This window comes from Pelophylax lessonae (genome assembly GCF_965119305.1).
Source record: "Pelophylax lessonae genome assembly, chromosome: 12".
Lineage (NCBI taxonomy): Eukaryota > Metazoa > Chordata > Amphibia > Anura > Ranidae > Pelophylax > Pelophylax lessonae.
In genome coordinates this window covers 29,871,750-29,895,421 of record NC_138779.1, presented here as the reverse complement: position 1 = coordinate 29,895,421, position 23,672 = coordinate 29,871,750, and the positions used below count along the sequence as shown (strand labels likewise).

The 23,672-nt window shown below is 41.1% G+C and overlaps 1 protein-coding gene across 1 annotated transcript in view; it reads right to left on the bottom strand.

Annotated features, from left to right (window-relative positions):
• Positions 1 to 772: 772 nt before the first annotated feature.
• GLB1L2 (galactosidase beta 1 like 2) overlaps positions 773 to 23,672 on the bottom strand; it is a 95,556-nt gene continuing 72,656 nt past the window's right edge. Inside the window, exons 11-19 of the mRNA XM_082273720.1 lie at positions 22,684 to 22,764; positions 19,211 to 19,314; positions 18,100 to 18,246; positions 17,944 to 18,015; positions 15,444 to 15,522; positions 11,395 to 11,482; positions 8,244 to 8,358; positions 1,100 to 1,216; positions 773 to 1,026 (exon numbers count right to left, since the gene is read on the bottom strand). Of these exons, the coding sequence (XP_082129846.1) occupies positions 940 to 1,026; positions 1,100 to 1,216; positions 8,244 to 8,358; positions 11,395 to 11,482; positions 15,444 to 15,522; positions 17,944 to 18,015; positions 18,100 to 18,246; positions 19,211 to 19,314; positions 22,684 to 22,764 (890 nt within the window). The 3' untranslated portion in view covers positions 773 to 939. The remainder of the gene's footprint in view (positions 1,027 to 1,099; positions 1,217 to 8,243; positions 8,359 to 11,394; positions 11,483 to 15,443; positions 15,523 to 17,943; positions 18,016 to 18,099; positions 18,247 to 19,210; positions 19,315 to 22,683; positions 22,765 to 23,672) is intronic.

The following is a 23,672-nucleotide window of genomic DNA, read 5'->3' as shown; positions in this document are numbered from 1 at the left end:
CATATAAGTGACCCAGCCTGCCCCTGACGCAGTAAATGTACTGTGGCTGGGTGGCAACCAGTTAAGGAGTTAAAGGCTTCAAAAAAAGGTGCTTGAAGATTTGCAACTACTAGCTGTACACTACTCTTTCACATACTAAAGCCCATATGTACAAAGCCTAAAGGTGATTTAGTCCCCCCAATTTTAGTATTGCCTAATGGGATGGAGGCACAAACTATTGCTGGGAATTCTCACCAATGAGGTCTCTAGAGAAGCCAACAACGTATTTAACCTACCGGTTCCTAACCAAATCTGAACGGTCAGTTCAGGGTGCAGGCGGCATAGCAAGAGATCTTGTTCTTGAAATTTTCTGATAAAGTCACAAGTGCAGATCAATGTTAAAATAAATAAAAGAACTGTTTATTTTTTTCATTTTTTTTTTATAAAATTAGCAAAAAAGGAAGACCCTCATTTTAGCATTCATATTTAAAATTAATATTATCTACCCTTACAATTTATAAAATACATTAAAAATAATATTATTATACACATAAATAGTCCATGAGCACCTGAGTTTACATTCTACATTCATTTACAAGTGTTTGGAGCTTCATGAAGAAGAGAAGCCTCTGGAAGGAATGAGCTGTGCCATATTGGGAAGGATTGTTTGTTTCAGAAGTTAAGCTGAGATGTCTATTTTCCAAGTACCCTGTTATTAAGTTCTACTAGAAATTGGAGAGTCAATGTACAATAATTGCACAGAAATTAAAGCAGGTATATGGACACATTGGAAGAACTCTTGAAAATGCTTTTTTTTCCCTAATGAAGACCAATGCTGGTGCTAGGAAAGACCCATAAGGTTGCAACCTCTATACTTCCAACCTCCGAGAGGCATGACGGTGCTGATTTGGGCTGGGAGTGGCAGTTCCACACATTCTGCTGCCATCTCTTCACATTTGGCTAGTCCACATACTGAGTCCTTCCAAGGAGGGGAACGTCGACAGAGAACAGTGAGCTTCCAGCCTCTTCTTCTTCAAAGATAGTGATCTGCAGAAACAATGAGGTTACTGGGGGATCAGATTGTGTATTGGGATTGTGTAAAGGGCAACAATGAGCTCACCTCATTTACTCCTGGCCAGAGCCAAGTTCCAGGTAAATAAAGGGTCTCTTGAGGTCCAATACCCCAGTACCGACCCAGGTTCTTCCCGTTCACAAACACTACACCCTTCTTCCAGCCCTGAAACCAGCACATGAAAGAACACAATTACAGAGTCAGTATAGAACATCTAAATGGTAATTTTTTATAAACTACAAGAAAGTGGGTTTAAACGATTTTTTTGTTTTTTATAAATGTATTTAACCCATCACTGGTATTTACCCACTTCAATAGCGCACACTTTTATCCCCCTTCCTGCCCAGGCCAATTGTCTGCTTTTAGCGCTGTCACACTTTTAATGACAATTACAATTTTATCATTTTTTTTACACAAATAGTGTTTTCTTTTTGTGGTATCTGATCACCACTGGGTTTTTTATGTTTTGCCAAATGAACAAAAAAAAAAGGACAGAAATATTTTTCTTTGTTTCGGTTATAAAATTTTGCAAATAAATACGGTAATCTTTCTTCATAAATGTAGGCCAAAATATATACTACTACGTTATCTTAAAAATAACCCAAATCAGTGTTTATTATTTAGTCTGTAGGAGAGTTATAGAGTCCACAAACTATGGTATATGTATTTGACAGTTGTAGAGGGGGATGGGTGCGCTGATAGTGTGTTGAAGCTGCTCCCGGTATTCAGTGCTTTTGAATATGGATAAATGTATATGTAGTGTGGGGTGCGCTAAACAACAAATAAATAATGAATATATAACATATATCTATATGTGAACCAAATCAACAAAAGTAAATATATATAAAATATATCAATCTGTGAAGCCAATTAATAATACAAATCAATGGGTGCATAAACATAAGAGTTCATAAGTGTCCATAAATATTGTGCAGGTGAGTAGAATTGTATTCTATCCAAATAATACGTGTATCCACCACCGAGTGAAATTCATCCTTACCAAACGGAAATAAATAAGGTGCAACTATATTTTCTTGTGCTGAAAAAATATCCAATCTCCTTGTGAACAAACACCACGTGTAAATCACCAAGAATTAGCCTCTTACCAGATGGTAATAGGTATGCACTTGTTCAGTGAAACCACCGCCTTGCTTCCTCTTTAAAATCCTGAAGTGGGATGTAGAACCGCTCTACCTTTCTTTCTCCACTAGATGGCAACGAGTACCAGCAAGAAACACAGCCTCCTCCTTCTTCACAAGCTCACAAAACCACCGTGTATTAAAGGAAAAAGGAGGACTAATAGTGTATTACCCTTGAGATTTATTCAAAAACAGTTGATATTGCACTTACAATACAATTGTGTTTCTTGCTGGTACTCGTTGCCATCTAGTGGAGAAAGAAAGGTAGAGCGGTTCTACATCCCACTTCAGGATTTTAAAGAGGAAGCAAGGCGGTGGTTTCACTGAACAAGTGCATACCTATTACCATCTGGTAAGAGGCTAATTCTTGGTGATTTACACGTGGTGTTTGTTCACAAGGAGATTGGATATTTTTTCAGCACAAGAAAATATAGTTGCACCTTATTTATTTCCGTTTGGTAAGGATGAATTTCACTCGGTGGTGGATACACGTATTATTTGGATAGAATACAATTCTACTCACCTGCACAATATTTATGGACACTTATGAACTCTTATGTTTATGCACCCATTGATTTGTATTATTAATTGGCTTCACAGATTGATATATTTTATATATATTTACTTTTGTTGATTTGGTTCACATATAGATAAATGTTATATATTCATTATTTATTTGTTGTTTAGCGCACCCCACACTACATATATATGTATTCGACAATTGATCAATCCTGATGTACTGATGACCTATCATTTCTCAAGGCCCAAAAATACCAGGATGGTACAAATACCCCCTAAATGCCCCCTTTTTGAAAAGTAGAAAGTCCAAGGTATTTAGTAAGAGGCATGGCAAGTTTTTTGAAGTTGTAATTTGTCACAAATTGTTTGAAAAATGAAGAAATTAAAAAAATTGCTTTATTTTATTTTTTAACATTTTTTTATTTAGCATACTGTCACCAGTGCAGTACAGTGTCATCATAACTGGTGTGACAGTGATCAGGGACAATGACTGGTGACAGTATGTAAAAAAAAAAAAAATTATATATATATATATATATATATATATATATATATATATATATATATATATATATATATATATATATATATATATTTTTTTTTTTTTACTTTTCTTTATTACAATTGTTTTCTTGAACCATTTTTTTTTACATATTGTGACCAGAGCAGTACAGTGTTACCATAGTGATACTGTACTACTCTAGGGAGGTAATCAGGATTTGTTTTTTACACACTATAATTGCTTATAACAGTGATAATTGGTGTTTTAAACAACCACTTTTTATGAATGGGATCCATTCATCCAATGTGTACTATTGTGAAGCTGTGACTGGCCACAGCTATTACAAAGTACAGATGCACGGTGATTGGACCCGTCTGTACCATGTTATCACTGTGACCAATCACAGACATCAACACAACGAATGGAAGCTATTCATTGTGTACAATTGCAATGTGATCTTGTGGGATTGGTCACAGCGATCACATGGTACCAGCAGCGGCCCGGTGCATTGACCTGTCACCCGCGACAGATCGCACTGGAGCGCGGCCTGCGAGGCGCGTACAAGATGCAATCCTGGGAACGCATCATATAACATCATCCCAGGATGGCATCACTCCCGCATGCCCATCATACGTTATAGACTGGGCCGGAAGTGGTTAAAACTCCAATATAATACAGTATGGTTTAATACATTTTACGCTCACTAAGGCCGGCCATACATTATACAATGCTCTTGTACAATATTCCTTTAGATTTACCAAAACCATATAATACAAGGTCAAATCTAATTGCTTTCAATTTGTATGCAATCAGGCAGGTGCTTGCACTAAATAGTGAAAGGTAAATCTAAAGGAAATCGAATAGGAAAATTGTATTATGTATGGCCAGTGTAGCTAAGCCTCTCTCTAGTACTTACATATTTGTCTTGGTGCGCATGCAATGTAGCATCTGTTCTGATTTATTACTAGTAGGAATATCGCACTCCTAGCTTTCACACACTAGTAATATAGCAACAAAAACAGATGAGCATGTGACTATTACAACATAGCTTTAATGCGGATTATGCATCAAAATGCAAAGTCTGCTTATCCTGTAGATCCCACACCCCACCATGTGAAAAAGAGTAGTAAATTTAAAAAAGAAAACCAAAAAAACAAATAAAAAAAAAAAAAAAAAAAAAAAACCTATCTTACATATTGGCTTCAAATGATGGTAATGGTACTGGGTCTGCTCTCATCATCCTCAAAAACAAAAAAACAGATCCTTCTCCAGGATCCTGGGAGCAGGCCCAGTGCCATTACCCTCATTGAGTAATGGCAGTGTACAATTTACAGTTTACAGATCTGCATATAAAAGATGCTCCTGGAACAGTTCTGGAGCAACGTCTTGTGATATCTAGTTTCCCTAAGCTGGCCATACACAGTTCAAATCAACAGGAATCGGGAAATATTTGAAAAAGAGTGGCCCTGTTGGTTCCACCCAGCTCAACAAACATTGACAAAATCAAAGACTTTGTGGCTGTCTTAATACAATAGCTGGCAGAGGAGACACCTTCATCCTTGGTGTTTTTGCATGTATGCCTAGCATTAGTGTTCCCAGGATCATAGGAACCCAGTGGCATCACTCTTGCCTACAGAAAGCAGCCCAGAAACAGTGATGTAAGGTGATTCATTGTTGTTTTTTTTTTTTTTTAAAGCAACAACGTTAGAAGAAAATAAATCAATCAATCAAGTAAATAATCTGTGATTTTTTACATGGGTAGTAAGTAAGGGTCTACATGAACAGCAGACTTTGATGTGAGGTTCACAGATTAAAAATGTTTGCCTGTTGCATTGCCTATGTAATTTTTTAACTGGTGCAATATTTTTAGAAAATGAGAAATGAAAATCATCAAATGAACAAAAAGAGACTTTAAAGAAGCTCCATCACTAGAACATAAAGCTTGTTAAATTGCAAAGGGGATCTTATACACATAGCACTTGTCTCCATCTTAATCCGTGCAGGGATGTCAGCTTGTGTTGTCTGAGACAGTCTAGTGTAGTATCTGGCTTGTGTTCTTGTCAGATTGTGTTTTTAAATAAATCTAATCAAAAAAACCTGACTGAGGCTCAACCTCTACTTATGATTTGTAGCCCTACCCAAGACCACTACATATACTTTAGGAGCCTAGGAGATAACTCAGCATCATGTATAGTGATAAAATCATATACTTTATTCTAAACTCCAAACACAAAATAACAAAAACACACTTGCCCCAAAATACCACGATAAAAAACATAATTGGCCAATTATAGCAAAAGCTCACAACAGCTGCAGAATAAAGCACCCCCACCCCACCCCCAGCAAAAAAAAAAAAAAAAAAAACCCTTGAAAAAAGAATGTGTGTTCAGTAGACCAACGTTATATAAAGATTATTGTATTCCCAAACAGGGACATGATATTATTAATAATACTGTGTCCAGAATCCCAACTTGTATTCAAAATTGGACCATACCATTATTATTTTTATATCTTGGTTGATGAGCATGAACTTGTAAGAAATGGCAGAGAAGCCCCAATGTAGACCTCTCTAAGATCAGTGGAGAGTTGTGTTGTTACATGTGGATGCACAGTGCTGAAAAACTCACAGGGAAGGCTTGTGAGTTACAAATGCCTGGATGTACCATAGCATAAGTCCACCATACATGCAGAGGCATAACTAGAATCTTCAGGGCTCCAATGCAAGAAACCATGAAGGGCCCCCTGACCCCCCTTCCATCCGAGCCCTGGGCTTCCAGTTCTGGAAAGGCTTCCATGGACATCCTCCCAGAACCCTATAAACAAATACCACTGCCCCCACCTATAACTGGCCTTTACAGCAAGGAGCACATGGAAAGGGTGACACATGTCAAACAAAACCAAAGAAAACTCCCAGCTCAACTCACTGACCAGCCGATAAACAACTGAATTATCCTGTCTAACCGTTTGCGTTAAAAACAGGGGTTTAGTTTGCAAACATTTTCAAATACATGCGTAAGCTACAGAGCCACGTCACAGCACCCAATATTATCTGCGGTCCTAACTCGATACATTTGCGAGAGCCTCCACAGTAGAAGCACATGCATAATAATGGATGGAGGGCAGGTAAGCCTGGAGGAAGGCTTCCCCTCCTAAAAGGCACTAAGGCCTCCCGCATCCTCCTGGGGCATGAATTCAGTGCGCTCTGTGATAATCCTTTCCAGGTCACAAGTGCGACCTTTGCGAACCTGGTGGTTCCTCCACTGCATACATGTGAATAAATCACAAAGTTTTATTTGGGGCTCTTTCAGACATAACGGTGTAGTCAATCCCAAAAGGCATTTATTAATGTATTGGTGGTCTAGTCCATGGCAGGAGCTTGGGTAGGTGGCAGTTGCATCAGCGGTATCTTGTTATTTTCCAACAGTTTATGTACGCATTTTGGCCCTTGGAGAGATCCCTGACAGGGGGTGGGGGGATCTGAATTTGTTGGAAAGAGCCGCAAAATACAACATTGTGATTTATTCACATGTATGGTGGACTTATGCTATGGTACATCCAGGCATTTGTAATATTGCTTCCAAAATCTGCTTTACATTTTTGTTTGTGAAAGCAGTGGGGAGAAGAATTTTAAGGCAAAGTATTGATTCTACTCCTAACAATGAAGTCCCACCCAGGAAGTAACGCGTATAGGGGAGCGGAACCACATTGATGACGTCATCCTGCGCCCATCTTACCAAGTGAAAGCACTATTGGTTGTTCCTTTATCTGTCATGGGCATTCCTGTATGTCCGAGCTTCTGAGCAGAGGAGAGCAGTATACGGTTTGAAGTTTAACCCTTGAAAGGGTAAAGCGCATTTGACCTACCGTTGGCTCAGTGGTCATATTCTGGAGACTGGAGGTGAGACGCCACTCACTATTTTGGAGGCGTTTGGCAGAATATGTGTTTTATTTATGAAGAGTATTTCACCACTCGAAACACGGTGATTGGACTTTTTGTTATGAAGTTTATCCTTAGACTGTTTTAGGTTTTTATAATTACATTTATTTCAGGTTACTATACCGGCAGCTTGTGTGTTTTATTTTTCTCTTACAAAATAAATATTAAATAAATAATAATTTTGAGACGGAAAGTGTAATTTTTTATAAAAATAATAAACATTTTATACTTACCTCCTCTGTGTAGTTGGTTTTGCACAAAGCAGCCCGGAACCTACTCTTCTTGGGTCCCTCTTCTGCTCTCTTGGCCCCTCCCTCCTGGTGAGTGCCCCGAGAGAGAGAGAGAGAGAGAGAGAGAGAGAGAGAGAGAGAGAACTTTGTTTTTGGCTTGGTAGGGTAGGCTACAGTCAGCAATGACAGAAAAGTAACATTTATTTTATTTAATGTCTACTCCTTGGATTTTAATGGGGACAACTGCTATGAGAACTGGGGTAGATCTTTAATGAGGATCGGGTTGAACAATACAGCTAATGTGTCACACCATCAAAAGGAAATATTTCAAAAAATGCCTAAAATGTATGCATGTATCCAGTTTACAGAGTTAGGCCTCTTGCATGATACTCTTGTTTGAGCATCAACTTTTTCAGACTTTTTTGTTATATGTATTTTTGTGTATTTTCATGTACGTGTGTTTGTGCATTTTCGTGCGCACTCACACATTTTCACGCAAACCGATCCTCGCATTCTCGTTCTGCACAATATGTATATTGGGTATTTGCACTCATTTGTGCGCATTCGAGCGTATTTCCGAAAATGCAGATTTTTTTAATTTTTTTTACATTTTTTTACTGAAGAATACACGGCGCTTGTTTACGCACCTGTGTGCATAGCCACATTACAATTAATGGGCTGTATTTTAGTGCAGTAAAAAAAAAAAAAAAAACTGTACTGAGCTTTTTCAAGCTGCAGGGTGCAAGAGGCCTTCGTATCGGGTTGCGAGAAAGGAGGCGGTCCCAGTGAAGGCTGTCTCACTAAGAATGGTATCTAACACACATAAAGCACTAAAATACATAATTTACACATTATTACGACTTACCTTCATACTCAGGTAAGTGTCCAGTGGAGAGTAACCGATTTCTAAAGCCCCTTGGAAGAACACCGGGCCTGTCCTCTCCTCACTCACATCCTCCGACCAATGGAAACTGTTCAGACTTAACAAGGACGCAAGATTTTAAAGAAGAACTCCAATAAGAGGCAACTTCATAACAAAACCAATCATTCATTTAGAAAGGTTATAACCTACTTCTATTAAAAGAAAAAAAAAAAACCTTTATTTTATGCTTTCCCATGCCTCTGTCATGCACATAGGTGTCTAAACTTTTTTTTTGTGTGGCCACCTGAAATGCATTTCCCCAACTTTGCTGTCACCACAAAGAGGGGAGGAGCTTGGGCCAGCCATTACATTTTTAGGACACTTCCTTGTTGATCCAGGAAATATCCAATTGTCTCTTGGGGGAACAGGAAGGAATTTCTTTTACCCGCTTGAGCAAGAAGGATCATTCTTTATTGGGCTTTTTTGCCCTCCTCTGGATCAAATATGGGTATAGGATAGTACAGGGCTCAAAATTTCAAGTCCTGAGCTACTAGCCAGGCCTTAAAGCCTCGTACACACTATCGAACGATCCTTCGTCCGCTTTTTGTTGCATGCTAGTCTCATGTGGAAAGTGAAGAGGTTACTTTCATACGAAAATTCAACTTCAGAAGTGATGTCATGTGTTGAATTGTATTGTATGTATTCTTTCGTTTCTGAGCATGCCTAGTCTTGATCTTACGATTTTTTTCGGACGAAAACTGCACTAATTAAACGAAAATCGGACATTGTGTTGACGTATGATAAAAATTTTATAGCCTGCACATCCAGTTTTTGTCATCCGAAAATCCGTAATCGGCTGTCGAAAGCACCATACTAACAATCCGAAAATCGGCAGATCGTTCGTCGGACAAAATTTTCCTTCCGATTTTCGTATCGTGTGTACGGGCCTTAAGAGTTACTCACCACCAGTTGCTCACCCAAGCCCTACCCTGCCCTGCCCCACCCCTAAACACACCCTCAGATTATCTCATGAAATGACACTGTTAAATGTTTTATTGGTCTAATGCTAAAGTTGTATCCAAAATGTACTTTTTATCTTGTAAACAGTGTTTCCCAGTGCTAAACCTTTCATACAATTTCTAAATTGCTACATTTGTACATTTTAAAAGCCAATATAAAGTAATATTAGTGGTAAAAAAAAAAATCACTTGTGGGTTTAACTAATTTTTTTGTATAATTTTCCTTTAAACCTTTAAAAAAAAAAACCCTGCAAGACAAAGGCATAATCAGCTAGTATGCATCGCATACTAGCTCATTATGTATTACTTACCTTAGAACGAAGCCCCGAAACGGACCCCCGGACATCACTGCAGGCGCTGCCATGATCCCTCGCCGTCTCTTCCGGGTTCTGCGGCTCCGGCGCTTTAATTGACCGGAGCCGCGACGACGTCACTCCCGCACATGCGCGCGGGAGTGATTTTCCCGCAAGCTCCCGGCAAGGAAAACTTAAGGTCCCCCCGGACCTTCAGAGCACATGCGCCGCTCGCGTGAGCGGCTGCATACACTGCAAATATCTCCTAAACCGTGCCGGTTTAGGAGATATTAATTGTACCTACAGGCAAGCCTTATTATAGACTTACCTGTAGGTAAAAGTGTCAAAAAGCGGGATACTACCGCTTTAAGCCCCAGCCCTATTTTGGACACTTTTTGTTTACAAGTTAAAGGCCCGTTCAAAGACACGGATGGCGTCGGGAGGGAGGGGGGATGTCCCCTCCCGCTCACCCGGGTAATGATCGAGCGGCTCCCGAGCCGCATCGGTCATTACTGATGGAAAGCCGACCGTCGGCTGTAAACCAGGGTACCGGGATGGTGCCTCTAGCTAGAGGCATCGTCCCGGTATAACACTGCAAAGTCTGCCGACGTAGATCTACGTCACTTTGCGGTAAGTGGTTAAGGGGGCGTTGCAGGGGGCGTGTTCTATGCCTACATTTTCTTGCTAATAGATGTCCCTCGTTTCCATCTCAAAAAGTTGGGAGGTATGCTTATTGAACAAATATAACAAAATGCTTACAATGGTATAATTAGCAGCCCAAAAGGAAGCAAATAAAAGCATTTCATTGTTAGGGTTTACATACACTATAAGGCTCTATAAGGCTACATTCACACTGCTGCATGGGAGCTGCAGGCCGACTACCAGTGAGAATTAGCAGATTCTGGTCGGAGGTTCTAAAGACTACCTGCACAAGCTGGGTACAACCAGCAGCAGCTCTCAGATTTGTGCTCTGACCAAATCAATGGCCGGAGCCGCTGCTGTTCACTTGTAACTGCTTTTCCAAGCAGTTCCATGCAAATTGAGCCCCTGACAGACCATGGAAGCAGAGGGCATCCAGGGTCGGCGTTCCTGTGGAGTTCTGGCCGCACACAATCTGATCACAGCTAATCTGGCAGTTTGTATGCGGCCATAGCACAGAGTGTTGCTGTTTCCAGAGTCAGCGTTTAGCCACCTCTAAATAGAAAAAACAATGTGCCCCCCTGGCCACCCATGTTAATGTAGCCGAAGGAACAGGAAAATAAATATTCTCAAACACAAAATGTCATCACAGCAAAAAAAAACTTTTTCATACACTTTTAAAGAGGTAGTAAACCTTGTATCTACAAGTAAGCCTATAATAAGGCATACTTGTAGGTGCAGGGAATATCTCCTAAGCTTGCAGTGTTTTGGAGGTATTCACACGGGATGCAGCCAGTAACATCACCGGCGCATGTCCTCTGAAGGGATGGCATACCGTGCCATTCCTGCAGAGTTCTGTGCCGTAAACTGTGACTCCCGCGTGGATGTAATGACATCATAGTTCCATCATTCAAGCGGCAACAGCCTGCAGATCCGGAAGGAAGACCGGGTGAAGAAGGAAGCCCTGTCAGCGGTGACAGCACACTGCTGGAGGGCTTCGGTTTAAGGTAAGTATGCCATAATGTGCTTGTATGTGGTGCATACTAGCACATTATGGCCTAAAAATCCCAGGGCTCATTTTTTAAATAATAACTTTACTACCGATTTAAACCACAATTCATTTTTACATTCAAGTGTTTTATCTTGAGTTTCACACCATGAAATTTTATTTTTAATAAATTGGGGGGGGGGGGGGCTTCTTACCTGCTTACAAAAGTCGAGTTCATGTCCAGACTGTAGATCCTAAAATTCCGCAGGGGAACGTCCCTGAGAAACACATCACCGACTAGACCTGAGAAAGAGAAAAAAGAGATGCAGCAAGATAGAAGAGGACACCCTGAAGTTCAAACACATGGCTGAAGTTAGGTAATAAACATATTCTCCTGCGCACTAAAGTAATATGAGGGCGGTAGATATTGCCTAGGATCTCTATGGCTCCAGGTAAATGAACAGACCTTACTGCCCTCAAAGGTTAGGGGACACCCAATGGAAACACTGAAGAATAAAAACTAGCCTTGGGTAATGCGCAAGGTAGGTGCGTCCTCTTTTAATTTTTTTTCTATATGGCTGAAGTTCACAGGGGTCATCCAAACCACTCAACATCTTCCCAAACTTTTCTATAACTACTGCTTTCCGTGACTATTCATTGTCATGCACGTCTATAAAAAGGTATCTGACAATTGCTTGTACCATAGAAATACAGAAAGGAATGCAATACCAAAAGAATGAGAGTCCAATATAATTTTAACTAATGATAAATTTGTCATACAAAAACAGCCAACGCCACTCCCCCCCTCATCAGGGCTCAGCACAGAGCAAAACTTTAATAGAAACAGTAACCACACACATCTTTTTTAGGTAAAAAATTCATTTTTCTTGTGGGATAACTGTGTAGGAGTTGCTCCTCAGCAACCTGTAAGCTTAGTGAGCTGTTGCCCTGGCCCGAGAGGGAAAGAGTTAACCCAATTTTCAGCACTTTTTACTGAGCTCTGCCTCTTTCCCTGTGCTGTTAATAAAAGGGGGGAGGGCTCTGCCCGGACATACACAGTCAACATGGGAAGAGACACAGGCAAGAAACAGCATGTAATCTCTACATGCCTAAGTTAGGGATTAGGGTCGTAGTGAAAGACTGCACTTTGTTGAAGTTATAATGTTCCGGAACTTTCAGTCTGAAGTTACTAAAGAAGTGTATGTATGTAAGTAACCGGCACACATAGTCCACATCTTGGGTCAGTTGAAATGCATTGGGGTATGAAGACAGCTTCGTAAGAGTCAACACAGTGTAGAAAACAAGCTAGTGGTTACAAGGGTAAGGAAGGTTTAACAAGCAGTCTGTCATGACACATGCACCTGTGACAGGTGGTCTGTCCTCTAGCAATGAAGGAGTTGTTGGCACTCGCTCTGAGCAGTCCGTCTCCCATAGTAATGAGAGCAGATCTGCACTGCAGAGGGCCCTGGCATGGTCAGAGGTATGGATTAGGGAGAGTTAACAGCAAGCATGGAGTCCACACTAGGTGCTCAGCGGAATTCAATTCCTTTACTGGGAGTGAGGTAGCGGCGATAGGCTGGACAGGTGGAGAGGGCATTGGCTTTGCCTGTCCCTCCTAAAGGTAACGAGTGACAGTAGTTGTGTAAATAACATGGGGTTCAAGAGCGTTAACTATAGTTCAGTCGTCTATTCAAATGTACAAGGTGTACGGCCATGTTTGAGTCGTAGATTCGCCTTTAGGTTGAGCTAGGCCTAAAAGTGACTTCTACCTTGTCCCAGGGCCTTGGGTAAGCAAGGCACAAAGATACCCCATGTGTAGGAGAGTGACCCTATTCAATGTGCCTAGCATAGCTCAGAACCCACCTCCAGGTAGGCCTCCTATGTGACCCAAACTTGGCACCCAACAAGGAGGGGAACATGGAGGAAGTACCACCGGCCTACTACCCCTACCCTACAAACCAATACACTATAACTCTAGGAGGAGAGTTTAATTTCAGACATAATACAGATCTGAGTGGTTACTGATTCTTGTGAATCTGCTCAAGTTTTGGTGGGTGGCGGTTCACGTTTTATCTTGTTTTGAGCTCTGATGAAGGAGTAGTAGTTTGCCCCAAAATGTGTTGGCTGTTTTAATATGACAAATTCATCAATAGTTAGAATTATTTAGACTATTTAATCCCTTAGATCAATTTCTATGGTTTGAGCTACTGTTAGGCACCCAATGAGGGCCTTGCTGTGTGAGAGCCACCTTGCCAGACCCAGTGAACGCTCCTGCACTGCAAGGGTTAAGTGCTCTTTTTGTGTCTAGGGGAGAGGAGCAAGGAGATATATTTGCCTGATTCTCCCAGCACATGCCGGTCCCTGTGGCTCCTTTAATCTAGTAATCTTGAGGGATGGAGTGTTTCTGACATCATCAAGCCCATGCTGGATCCTGGGGGAGCACCGTTTGCCATGAATCGGAGGATTGGGTGAGTAAAAGGCTCCTCCCCTGGATAAAATTAGCCTTGACTTTTGCAGTGCGGGCACAGCCTCACTGCAAGGGATTTGCCCGGAGTTGGGCTTGAAGTTTTCTTTTACTTGATTTTACAAATAAGTTTTAATATCCCAGTGCCTCTATGATTGACCACAACTAAAATAGATGCCACTAATCATACAAGCGCAATTCACCTACGCGAGTGGCGACATTTAATTTCTGCAAACTGCAATAATTGTTGGAAAGCTTCACTTACTTGAATTGCTCGTATAGTTTTGGCCTTAAGGAATCAGAAATGAAAGACCCACTAAAGGGTTAACATGCAAATTGCATTTAAAGGGAATCTATTAAAAGTTTAGTATAACACCCCAGCCATAGAACTCATAAGCAGTCAAGGAATTAGAGAAAGACAGTCACCATGTGATACTTTCCACTCAGGTGTTCTCCTCTGTTACAGATACTCTAAAGTGTAAATGTAGTTTTTGGCTGCACAGAAGGATGGTTGTGAAAAGGAGCACTCCTCTCTCATTATAACATGTCTGGATAATTGAACAAACAGAAAAAAATTCACTCCACTCTGACAGCATCACATGAATCCTAAATTTATTGAAGCAAACAATCACCATGAAGACCCCGCCACTGGTACCTCACCTTTAACATGTTTCACCCAAATGGGCTTACTCGTGATCTCTGAGTGAGCCCTTTCAAATTAAACATGGTAGAGGGGAGGTCCCAAAGGTGGGGACTTCATGGTGATTGTTTGCTTCAATAAATTGGGATTTAATGTGATGCTATTTGAGTGCTGGTTTATTCATTAGTTGATTTGTTTCTTAAACAGTTTCAAGTGTGTTAGCAGTTTTCTGCTGAAGAAGCCCGCATTGAGCGAAACATGCTGGGATCAACAACTTCTCTACCGCTATGAAAATGATGACACTAAAACCATGTAACATAAAATGAAGTTTTATGGATTGTTCTTAACACTTAAACTGTAATGTTCTTAGCTAGTGTGAAAGTTTTGTCTTTGTAAGTACTTCTAAAGTTGTATACCTTTTTGCTAGTCTTATGGTAATTGGGATGTGGTGCCGATTCAATTCATTCATCAACTAACCATACATTCAACCTTTTTCCTGCAGAGAGCTTCTTTCTGTTTGTTCACATGTTAAATATTCCACCAGTGCTGAGACCAGAGCGAGAAGAAACAAGGCTTTGATAATTGTTATTCCCCCATCCCCTATTCATGTTGTTCCACCTCCTTTTAAATAACTATGCAACATTGATACACACAGTACTAAGATCTTTTATCTTTGAAAGATATAAGAAAGAAGTTGACCCCCTTTACAGCATTATGCTTACTGATAACAAGCACGAGCAATTCAAAGTGTTAGTATTGCACAGAACAGGGTTACAAAGTTGAAGCTTGGCCTTCCATCTGCCATATTTGAAGAGACGCAAGTCCCTTGTTTTTTTTAAGAAAGTCATTTTTTGGTTGAGGGCTCATAGTTACATAGTGAGGTTGAAAAAAAAGACACCAGTCCATCCAGTTCAACCAATGATGTGTGTGCGTGTGTGTTTATGTCAATAGTACATTGTATACCCCTGTATGTTGTGGTCGTTAAGGTGCCCATCTAATCGTTTTTTGAAACTATCGATGCTCCTCGCTGATAAAGTTACATAGTTTGTGAGGTAGTTAGTGAGGTCATCCATGAATCACAACATAAAATGTCAATTCAGTTTATTATTCAGTATATATCTTACCCCCCAAATGTTAATAATACAATAATATGTGGATACCTTTACGCTGATCATTTATTCTGGTCCCATAGTTAACTCGTCCACAGTTTTCTACTAATATTCGAAGCTTTCTATAACCCTTTGAATAGAAATTAAACCAACATTGGTGTGTCTTATCACAGTGAGAGTTACAGCACGGTTTACTTGAGAATATCAAAGGTCAGAGTTCATCAATTAAGAGTTCCAGTACCATAGAGCAGAAGGCCAAAGCCATGGAACTCCCCAGTTTTTAACAAAAAAGTAGGTTATATAAGGTCATCTTAAAGCTGAACTCTGGTAATTGTGAAAAAAAAAAAAACCTTGTAGTGGTTCATTAAATCTTTGTGTTGAGAAAAACGCTGGAATACTTACCTTATTCTTTGCTTCAGAACTTCCTCCTTCTCTCCGATGCTCAGAGTTGGACAGGTCCTCATTGTCCTTGTGTATAATGCAAGACTATTAGTCTTTTAATCCTGCATTGATGACTCTGATGACATCAGAGTGTGACCGCTGGCAAGTGAGAAGAGGCTTTGGGAGAATGGACACAAGACCTGAAAGAAGGCTGCCAAAGCAAGGCATAAGGTGAGCATTACAGCGTATGCCTCTACCCCTAGACTTAACGAGCAATTACCCCTTGCAGTGGGGGGAAAGGGGGGCACTGGAAGGGTTTGCCTGGAATGGGGCTTTAACAAACATATGTTTGACCTTCCTTGACAGTTCTTTCATTCTATGAACACGTGACATTTCAGCTTGTCAGAAAACTTACTTTTATTTTATTTAATTAAAGCTTTAAGCCCCACCTTTCACACCCATTAGGCTCTGTACTCTGCTGTATTAGATAACCCCTATTCTTGTACAGAAAGGAGTCAATTCCCTAGCAAGGCCCCCCTTTGAACTTCGTAGCCCCCCCCCCCTCTTCCTTTGGGAGTGTCCAATTATGGTCTGTGCTGGCCAAGCTCCTCTGCTCTCTACATAGCTTTTTATGTAGCTGCTGGGGGAGGAATGAAAGGGAATACTACCGAGCAGCCTTTCTCAACCTTTTAACCGCAGAAGAATCCTCGAAATAAATTTCAGGTCTCAGGGAACCCTTGCAAAAACAAATTCATTGGTGTCAGTGGAAAAAAATGTCATCCTTACAGTATTGGTCAGAATGTTCCCCTTACAGACAGCTAAAAAGATTATTGGGTTCATACAGTTGACTCTGCCAAGTGGCATCAACCCCAGAACTATGCAGGCTCCATCAAATGGGAGCTCTGTCTGCCAAAGCTCAATGAACCCCTAGTAATGTCTGGAGGAACCAACCCTATATTACAATGTCTATTATAGAGAGTCAGCTCTGTGTCTGCTGGGGCTTCCAAACGTCTCATCTCAAGGCTTTAAGTTGTCTGCAAAACTGAGCCATTTACAGGTAAATAACACACACACACACACACACACATATATATATGTATTTAATGCACAAAACATTGTTGTTTAAATGAATGATCTGGCCACAGGGTCTTTTTATGGATATCCTTTACTAGATAAGTTAAATTATAAGACCATTAATATTATTTTTTAGTTTTGGATTGGAGTGGGAAAGAATTACATCTCCTATCGTGTTCTTACTGCTATCAGGGGCTGCATTGGAGACATTTACCCCCACTTCCTGTCCTTCTGGTAATCTGCAACAGGGACATACAGTATATGTAAATAAAATGTAACCAAGGTTTTACCCTTTCCATACTCTACTAATAAAGAAGGGTAAATCTTCGTAAAAGGAGCCCCAGATAACAGAAGAAAAAACTGAAAGGGGTTTCAATACTTCCACACTCCATCCAAAACAAAAAAAGAAATGTTGGCTGGATGTACACTTTAAGGCAGCCCATAGATGATTAATTCTTTTTTCGTTCAACCAGTGGGTTGAACAAAAAAAATAAAATAAAATTACTTGATTCCTTCATTCCACACATTTGAGGTGGATGGGGGAATTCTCCCGCTGTGCCTTTGTATTCGGACAGTGGGGAGACTTCTCCGCCATCAGAATACACTGATCACCTTTACAACCTATAGCTGGCGGAGCTGATCAAGCGGAAATGTTCCAACAGGGCGGTTGTACAGAAGTCGATTGTTAGATCAACTTCTGTACAACCACCCTACCCATACATGGATCAAAATTAATCTGGTCTCCGCTGAACCAGCTAAATTCCAATCCATCTATGGCCGGCTTTAGTTATTAAAGATGCAGGGTTTTGGGATCTATTAGGTTCCTTCATCAGGCATTACTGTATATGTATTGTATAATGCTTGAGGAAGAAACCTTATATGTCCTGACTTTTAATAACTTATGTTAGACAACAGAGGGTATCACTTATAGTCCAAACTTTATATATTATTCAATGGCTAAGACTCTAAACTACTCTAAAAGACAAAGGAATTTGATTGGTCACTAGTGGCCATGCAGCTCATTCTTCATGTACCCTAGTCCACCTAAAAATCATATGAGGTAGATGTGGCCACATGACATGTGTTGGTTACTTACTGGAACCTCTGCAATGTCCAGCTCCTGGTTCTTATAGTCTATGAATCCCACTGACTGAGTGCTCACGAAGACCTGGAATAGAGATGGGTTCATACTTGTAAGTCTACTCAAATCAGGTATGTGATAACAAAAGGTGTACAGGAACTGAGATGGCACCTGTGCTCGGTCCCTGACATGTCCTTTGGTCTGGAACTTTCCTCCTCCATATATCACCGTCTCGTATAAAGTGTAGCCGTAGGACTGGCCGTTTCCATCGTTGACCGGCAAGTTCTCCATATTTACTGGAACCTCTGACTTAAATGGCTGTAGATGGAGAGCCAGGGATCAAAGCAAAAGAAAATATCAGAGGTTAGTCCAGGAAACAAGTATCCTTCCAAAAGAATTAATAATCCAGCTATTTACAAGTGGTTAAATCCCAAAATAACATGGGGCTTTCAGCTTGGTAAGAAGGTATCACCATATAGACATTTATAATGGCTAGCAGGGTCAGCTTTGTTCAGCAAAATTCATCTTTCATTATTGTGATTGCATTAAATTGGTGAATACAAAACCAATACAGATGGGGGTAACCAGTAAGCGTCCTTTCACACGGGCGGTCCGTATGTCCATTTTTTCATCCCATCCCATTGCGGATGAAAAAAACGGACATAATGCATGTCAATGGGATTGCGGATGTCAGCGGATAACCATCCGCTGACCTCCGATTCGCATCCTTTCCGATCAGTTCCATTTTTTGGAAAGGAAGAGAACCCTATTTTTCGGAACGGACGCAAAAACGGATGTCAGCGGTGTCATCTGCTGACATTCGCAATCCCATTGACATACATTATCTCCGTTTATCATCCACAAACGGATGGGATGATAAACGGATATACGGAACGGACACTCCAGAGTGTCACCCGTGTCCATGTAAAAAAAAAAAAAAGTGCCTGAGCGGAAGAAAATACGGTCCGCCCCGTGTGAAAGGACCCTTATCCACTTTGTGTATTTGTTACTGATGTTTGTTTCTCTTTTAACAAACAGCAAAAAAATTTTACATGCATTTGCTAATTAATTATACTATTGATTATTGATGAATGTATTTCATAGAGAATACCGCTCACTCTTATAATACAGCTGTCTCTTACATTTACTGGTCTGATCCAAAAAATGTACATAATACTTTGTGGATACCACTTCTAAAACTATGTAGATCAGACTATAAAACTGTTGACCTCAGGCCTACAGAGAATAAACCAAGCAGGTAAGAAAATATCCTCCGTCTCACCTCTCCTGTCAGATGCAGGACGTCCCACAGTGACAGGCTGCGTTTCAGCTTTACAGTATAAGCCCCTTTTGGCAGCAGGGAGGGTGCAGGTGGAAGTGGCTCCGCTGTAACATCAAACACATACGACATAGTAACTATATGGATATGTATGGATGATCTATATGGCTTATCTGTATTAGGCTGCCCATAGAGATGAGAATAGTCTTAAAGTTTTTGATTGTCAAAACATCGTAAATTTATTGGTAAAAGTGTACAAATTTGGATTGCAACTGAGAATTGAACCATAGCTTTACATCATTCAAAATGTCCGATCTCACACTATATCCCACACTAAACAGCAATCTTGAGTTTTTAGCCCTGAATAAGGGGTAGAACCATGAGACGGGATGGCTGTATACATAGCTACCAATAAATTCAAGATTTCGTAGCACTGAAAAGTTTTGAGACTATTCTTCATAGGGCTCCTCAGTCACCAATGAAGGACCAATCACTCCTAGGTCTTTCCATGAGTTCAGCAGCCAGAGAGGGCTCTTCCCTACAAGGTTCAGTGCTATCTCACACCCTTACACCGACAAAGACATGAGATGACCGTTGCCGGTAGAGGGAAATGATCTCATGTGTATGAATGCACTGTGGTCTTTGCAGTCCTCCCTGGCTGATCAATCGTAGGCTGGTTATTCCTGATGAACCAGCCAAAATTCTCTATATGAGTGGTCCCATCGGCTCCCTCCCACCAAAAGTATTTTTGCTGTTATATTCTGACCGGGTATTCTAACTGCCGCCAGCGGCAGCTGTCACAATGGAATGGGCACAGTGGGAGATTCGTCTATCCCTACTGTATAGCATGGATGGAGGAATTTTTTCATAAAGCCTCTGGGCTGAACTTTAAAATTCTAGCAGTGTATAGCCAAAGTAGCACCCTCCTAGGTTGGTGATAGAAGAGAGAATATCGTTTTTGGATCTTTTCTGCTTACCAGAGAGATTGCCAGGTAATTTTATATTGCTCTCTTCATGAGGTCTGCTCATGGTGCTCAGGTGAAGCTCAGTTTCTCTAAAGTGTTTCACACTGGTACAATAGGGAGGCATATTGGACAGTGGGAGGAAACCTGACAAATGAGTGCACAGGCATTTAGTACAGCCCTGGTGACTGGCAGAGGAAAGTGCCTTGGTGCTTCCTGGGATACTGTTTAAATGCCATGGACACATGTGCTCGGGGTCTTATCAGCTGGAGAGTGGGGCACCAGAGGGAGGGGCGGCTGCCCCTCCTACTTGGAAACTGCCATGCGGCCTCAGGTGGTTGACCTGAGGGCCGGAGAGTCAGAAAGAAGCTGAACTCAGACGTCCCACAGAGCTGACTGGAAGGGAGACACTGGTGAGGATCTGATTCTGCCTACAGCGAGTACAGATCTGGGTCATGGGGCCTGTTTTGAGAGGGCCACCCCTTCTGCTAGAAGAGTCAGTGGACAGGTATCAATCAAAGGGATGTTATAGAGTGTCCTAAAGATAATGTAGTTGCATCAAGTCTGCTGCTAGAGAGAGCAAGAGGACTTAATTCTTCCATACAAGTGGCAGTATAGTTAAAGCAGTGTGTCTGCTTTCACAAAAAACCTGGTGAGGCCAAGTGAGAGTTGTCCTTATCTACGGTGAATAGTTCAAGTTGGAGTATGCCACTAGTCTCTTCTCCCATCCAAGTTCCATACCCAAAAACCAAAACCCCTGGACTGTTTATTGAGTAACGAGCAACTGGGAGTAAGGATGGATGAGTGAACTGTCCCCTGGTGACTGTCTGCAGGTAATAAGAGGAGACCCAAGAAGTCCTCACACAGCAAGTCCTACAGGGACAGTGCTACACCAGCTTTAGGGTGGAGACAATCAACAGCACTACAGCCTGGTACACATGGTTAGAATATCAGCCGGTTAAACAGAAACCAGATGACATTCGGCCTGTGCGTACACCAGCCTGTCTGACAGAAGCTGGCTAACCAGCTGGCCTCTGTCAAACGGGCATGCTGGAAAATCAATATCCGATCAGCGCTGGCAGCCAACGGCCATGAGTGCTGATCGGTGTATTCTGGCGGGGGGGGGCATTCCCCCTGTCAGAACACAAGAGCTCAGCGGTGAGATCGCTGTACTGACGGATAGTTAGTACAGCAAACTCCCCAGAGCTTCTCATTTATTTTTTTTGCTTTGTTCAGTCCGCTGGGTTGAACGAAAATAAAAACGGATAGTGTGTGCCAGGCTAAAAGATATGGACAGTCTGTGCCTACTATGTGAATAAATGCAATAATTTGGCCAAATCCCTTTATATTTATGGAAAGAGACGCATTTCATACAAAAGAAAATAATGGTCAGATATTCCTGCTGCCTTCCCTGGTTGAAGCTGGCCATAACAGGCTGAATAAAATAAAAAAAAGCAGAGATCCCTCCATCCAAACAAATGAAATAGATGGAGAAATCCTCCCCGCCATATTTTGACAGTGACTCCCAGAATACATTGATTAGCAGCTGCAACTGCCGATCAAGAAATGTTTTCCAACTTGTCCATTCGACAGACGTTGATCTAACTATTGACTTCTTTTGAACAGGGAAGGCCACACACTGATAAAAAAGTAATCTGGTTGCTGCTGAACCGGACAAATTTCGATCCATCTATGGCCAGCTTAAAGTGATACTAAAGATTCCTTTTTTTTTTAAATAAAAATAACAAACATGTTAAAGCAGACCAGATTCTCCTCTTCTTGGGTTCCCACCGGCGCTCCTGTCTCCTCCCCCCGATCGAGTGCCCACCATAGGAAGCTGCTTCCTATGGGGGCACTCGTGTGGGCTCGCTACCAAGCTGGACTGTTTGCGTCTATTCAGACACACACCCTAGCTCAGATCTGCCCCCCTCTCAGATTTTGACTGACAGGAGCAGGGGCCTATAGCTCTTGTTACTCTCACAGAATATCAGAGAATGCATTAGGATCCTTTCACACATGCACTCTGCCCGGTGGACTCCGTTTTGCTCAGCGTGGATCCATCCGCTGATCCCGCTGAGTAGGCGGATGACCGCTCCGTCTCCGCTTACTTTGCAGAGATGGAGCTGTCAGATCCCCGCTCTCCTATATGGGAGATTGGATGAAAACGGACCGGCTGTGCGTTTTCATCCGATCCGATCCTCCAGACAGATGGACAATAGGGTTTCCATTTGCCCGGATTTCACAAACCACATCAGATCAGATAGCAGCGGGTGTCAGGGGAGATGTCACCGTTGACTGACATCCGCTGCCCCATAGAGGTGCAAGAAGCATCTGATCAGGTCCGACCTGAAAAAACTGACAGGCGGACCTGATCCGAAAGCCTGTGTGAAAGAACCCTAAAAGTAAAAAAAAAAAAACGTTTACCTTTACAATGACTTTACAAAGGGTAGTTTTAAAATCCTACAGCATTATACAGTAAGTGTATCATATAACATTTGTAAAGGCTAAAACTACCATGATGTTTGCTGAATAGTTCTCGCAGTTTGAAATATTTGGATGTGTAATCCCCGGCCTCAGTCAGCGGAGCATCATAATCTAAAAAGATACAAAAAATGTATTAAATGTATTTATACTGCAATATTATTTCAGGTCTCTGATGGCTCTCTTCCCTACTACCGCTCTAGGTAGTTCATTAATTCTTCCTGTCACAGTGTAACTGCCTGCCCGTACAAGGTATGAGTAGACAGCTTACACTGACAGTCTGCAGGAGTCCTGTAGCTCATCGGTGCAATGCTTTGCTGGCAGAGATGTATAGTAACTAAGTAGAACTACTTCACTACTGTACTTAAGTACCGAAAGGGGGTATCTGTACTTTCCTAGAGTAGAATTTTTTTCTCCTACTTCTTGATTTCTCCTTCTTCTATTGATTTCAATACTTCTACTCCGATATTTTTTTTTTTGTGCTGCATAGTTACTCGTTACAATTATAAAAATTACCACTGCCAGAACAGTAGATGGCAGGTTTCATGAAGCTCAAAACGTGTGTATTATCAGCACATAGGAAAATAAATGCTACTGTATGTATAAATAAAAGCTGCATTTGAAATAATAAAAAACAATATGATGTTCAAACTTTTGACTTCTTTCTTTAATAACTACATAACACAGTACTTGTACTTTTACTTTCAGTACTTGAGTAGCAATTTTTTTTTTTTCAAAACTACTGGTACTTTTACTTTTAGTACTTGAGTAGCAAAATTTTTAAAAAAACTACTTGCAATACTTAAGTACAAAAAAGGTTGAATACTTTAGTACTTCTACTCAAGTCACTTTTTGATCGAGCACTTCCACTTCTACTCAAGTCACTTTTTGTTTGAGCACTTGTACTTTTACTCAAGTATGGGTTTCGAGTACTTTATACAACTCTGTTTGCTGGTTCCTAGTAAAAATAATTTAAAAAATGCACATTTTTTACCTGCAAAACGATGCGCATTTCTTTTTTT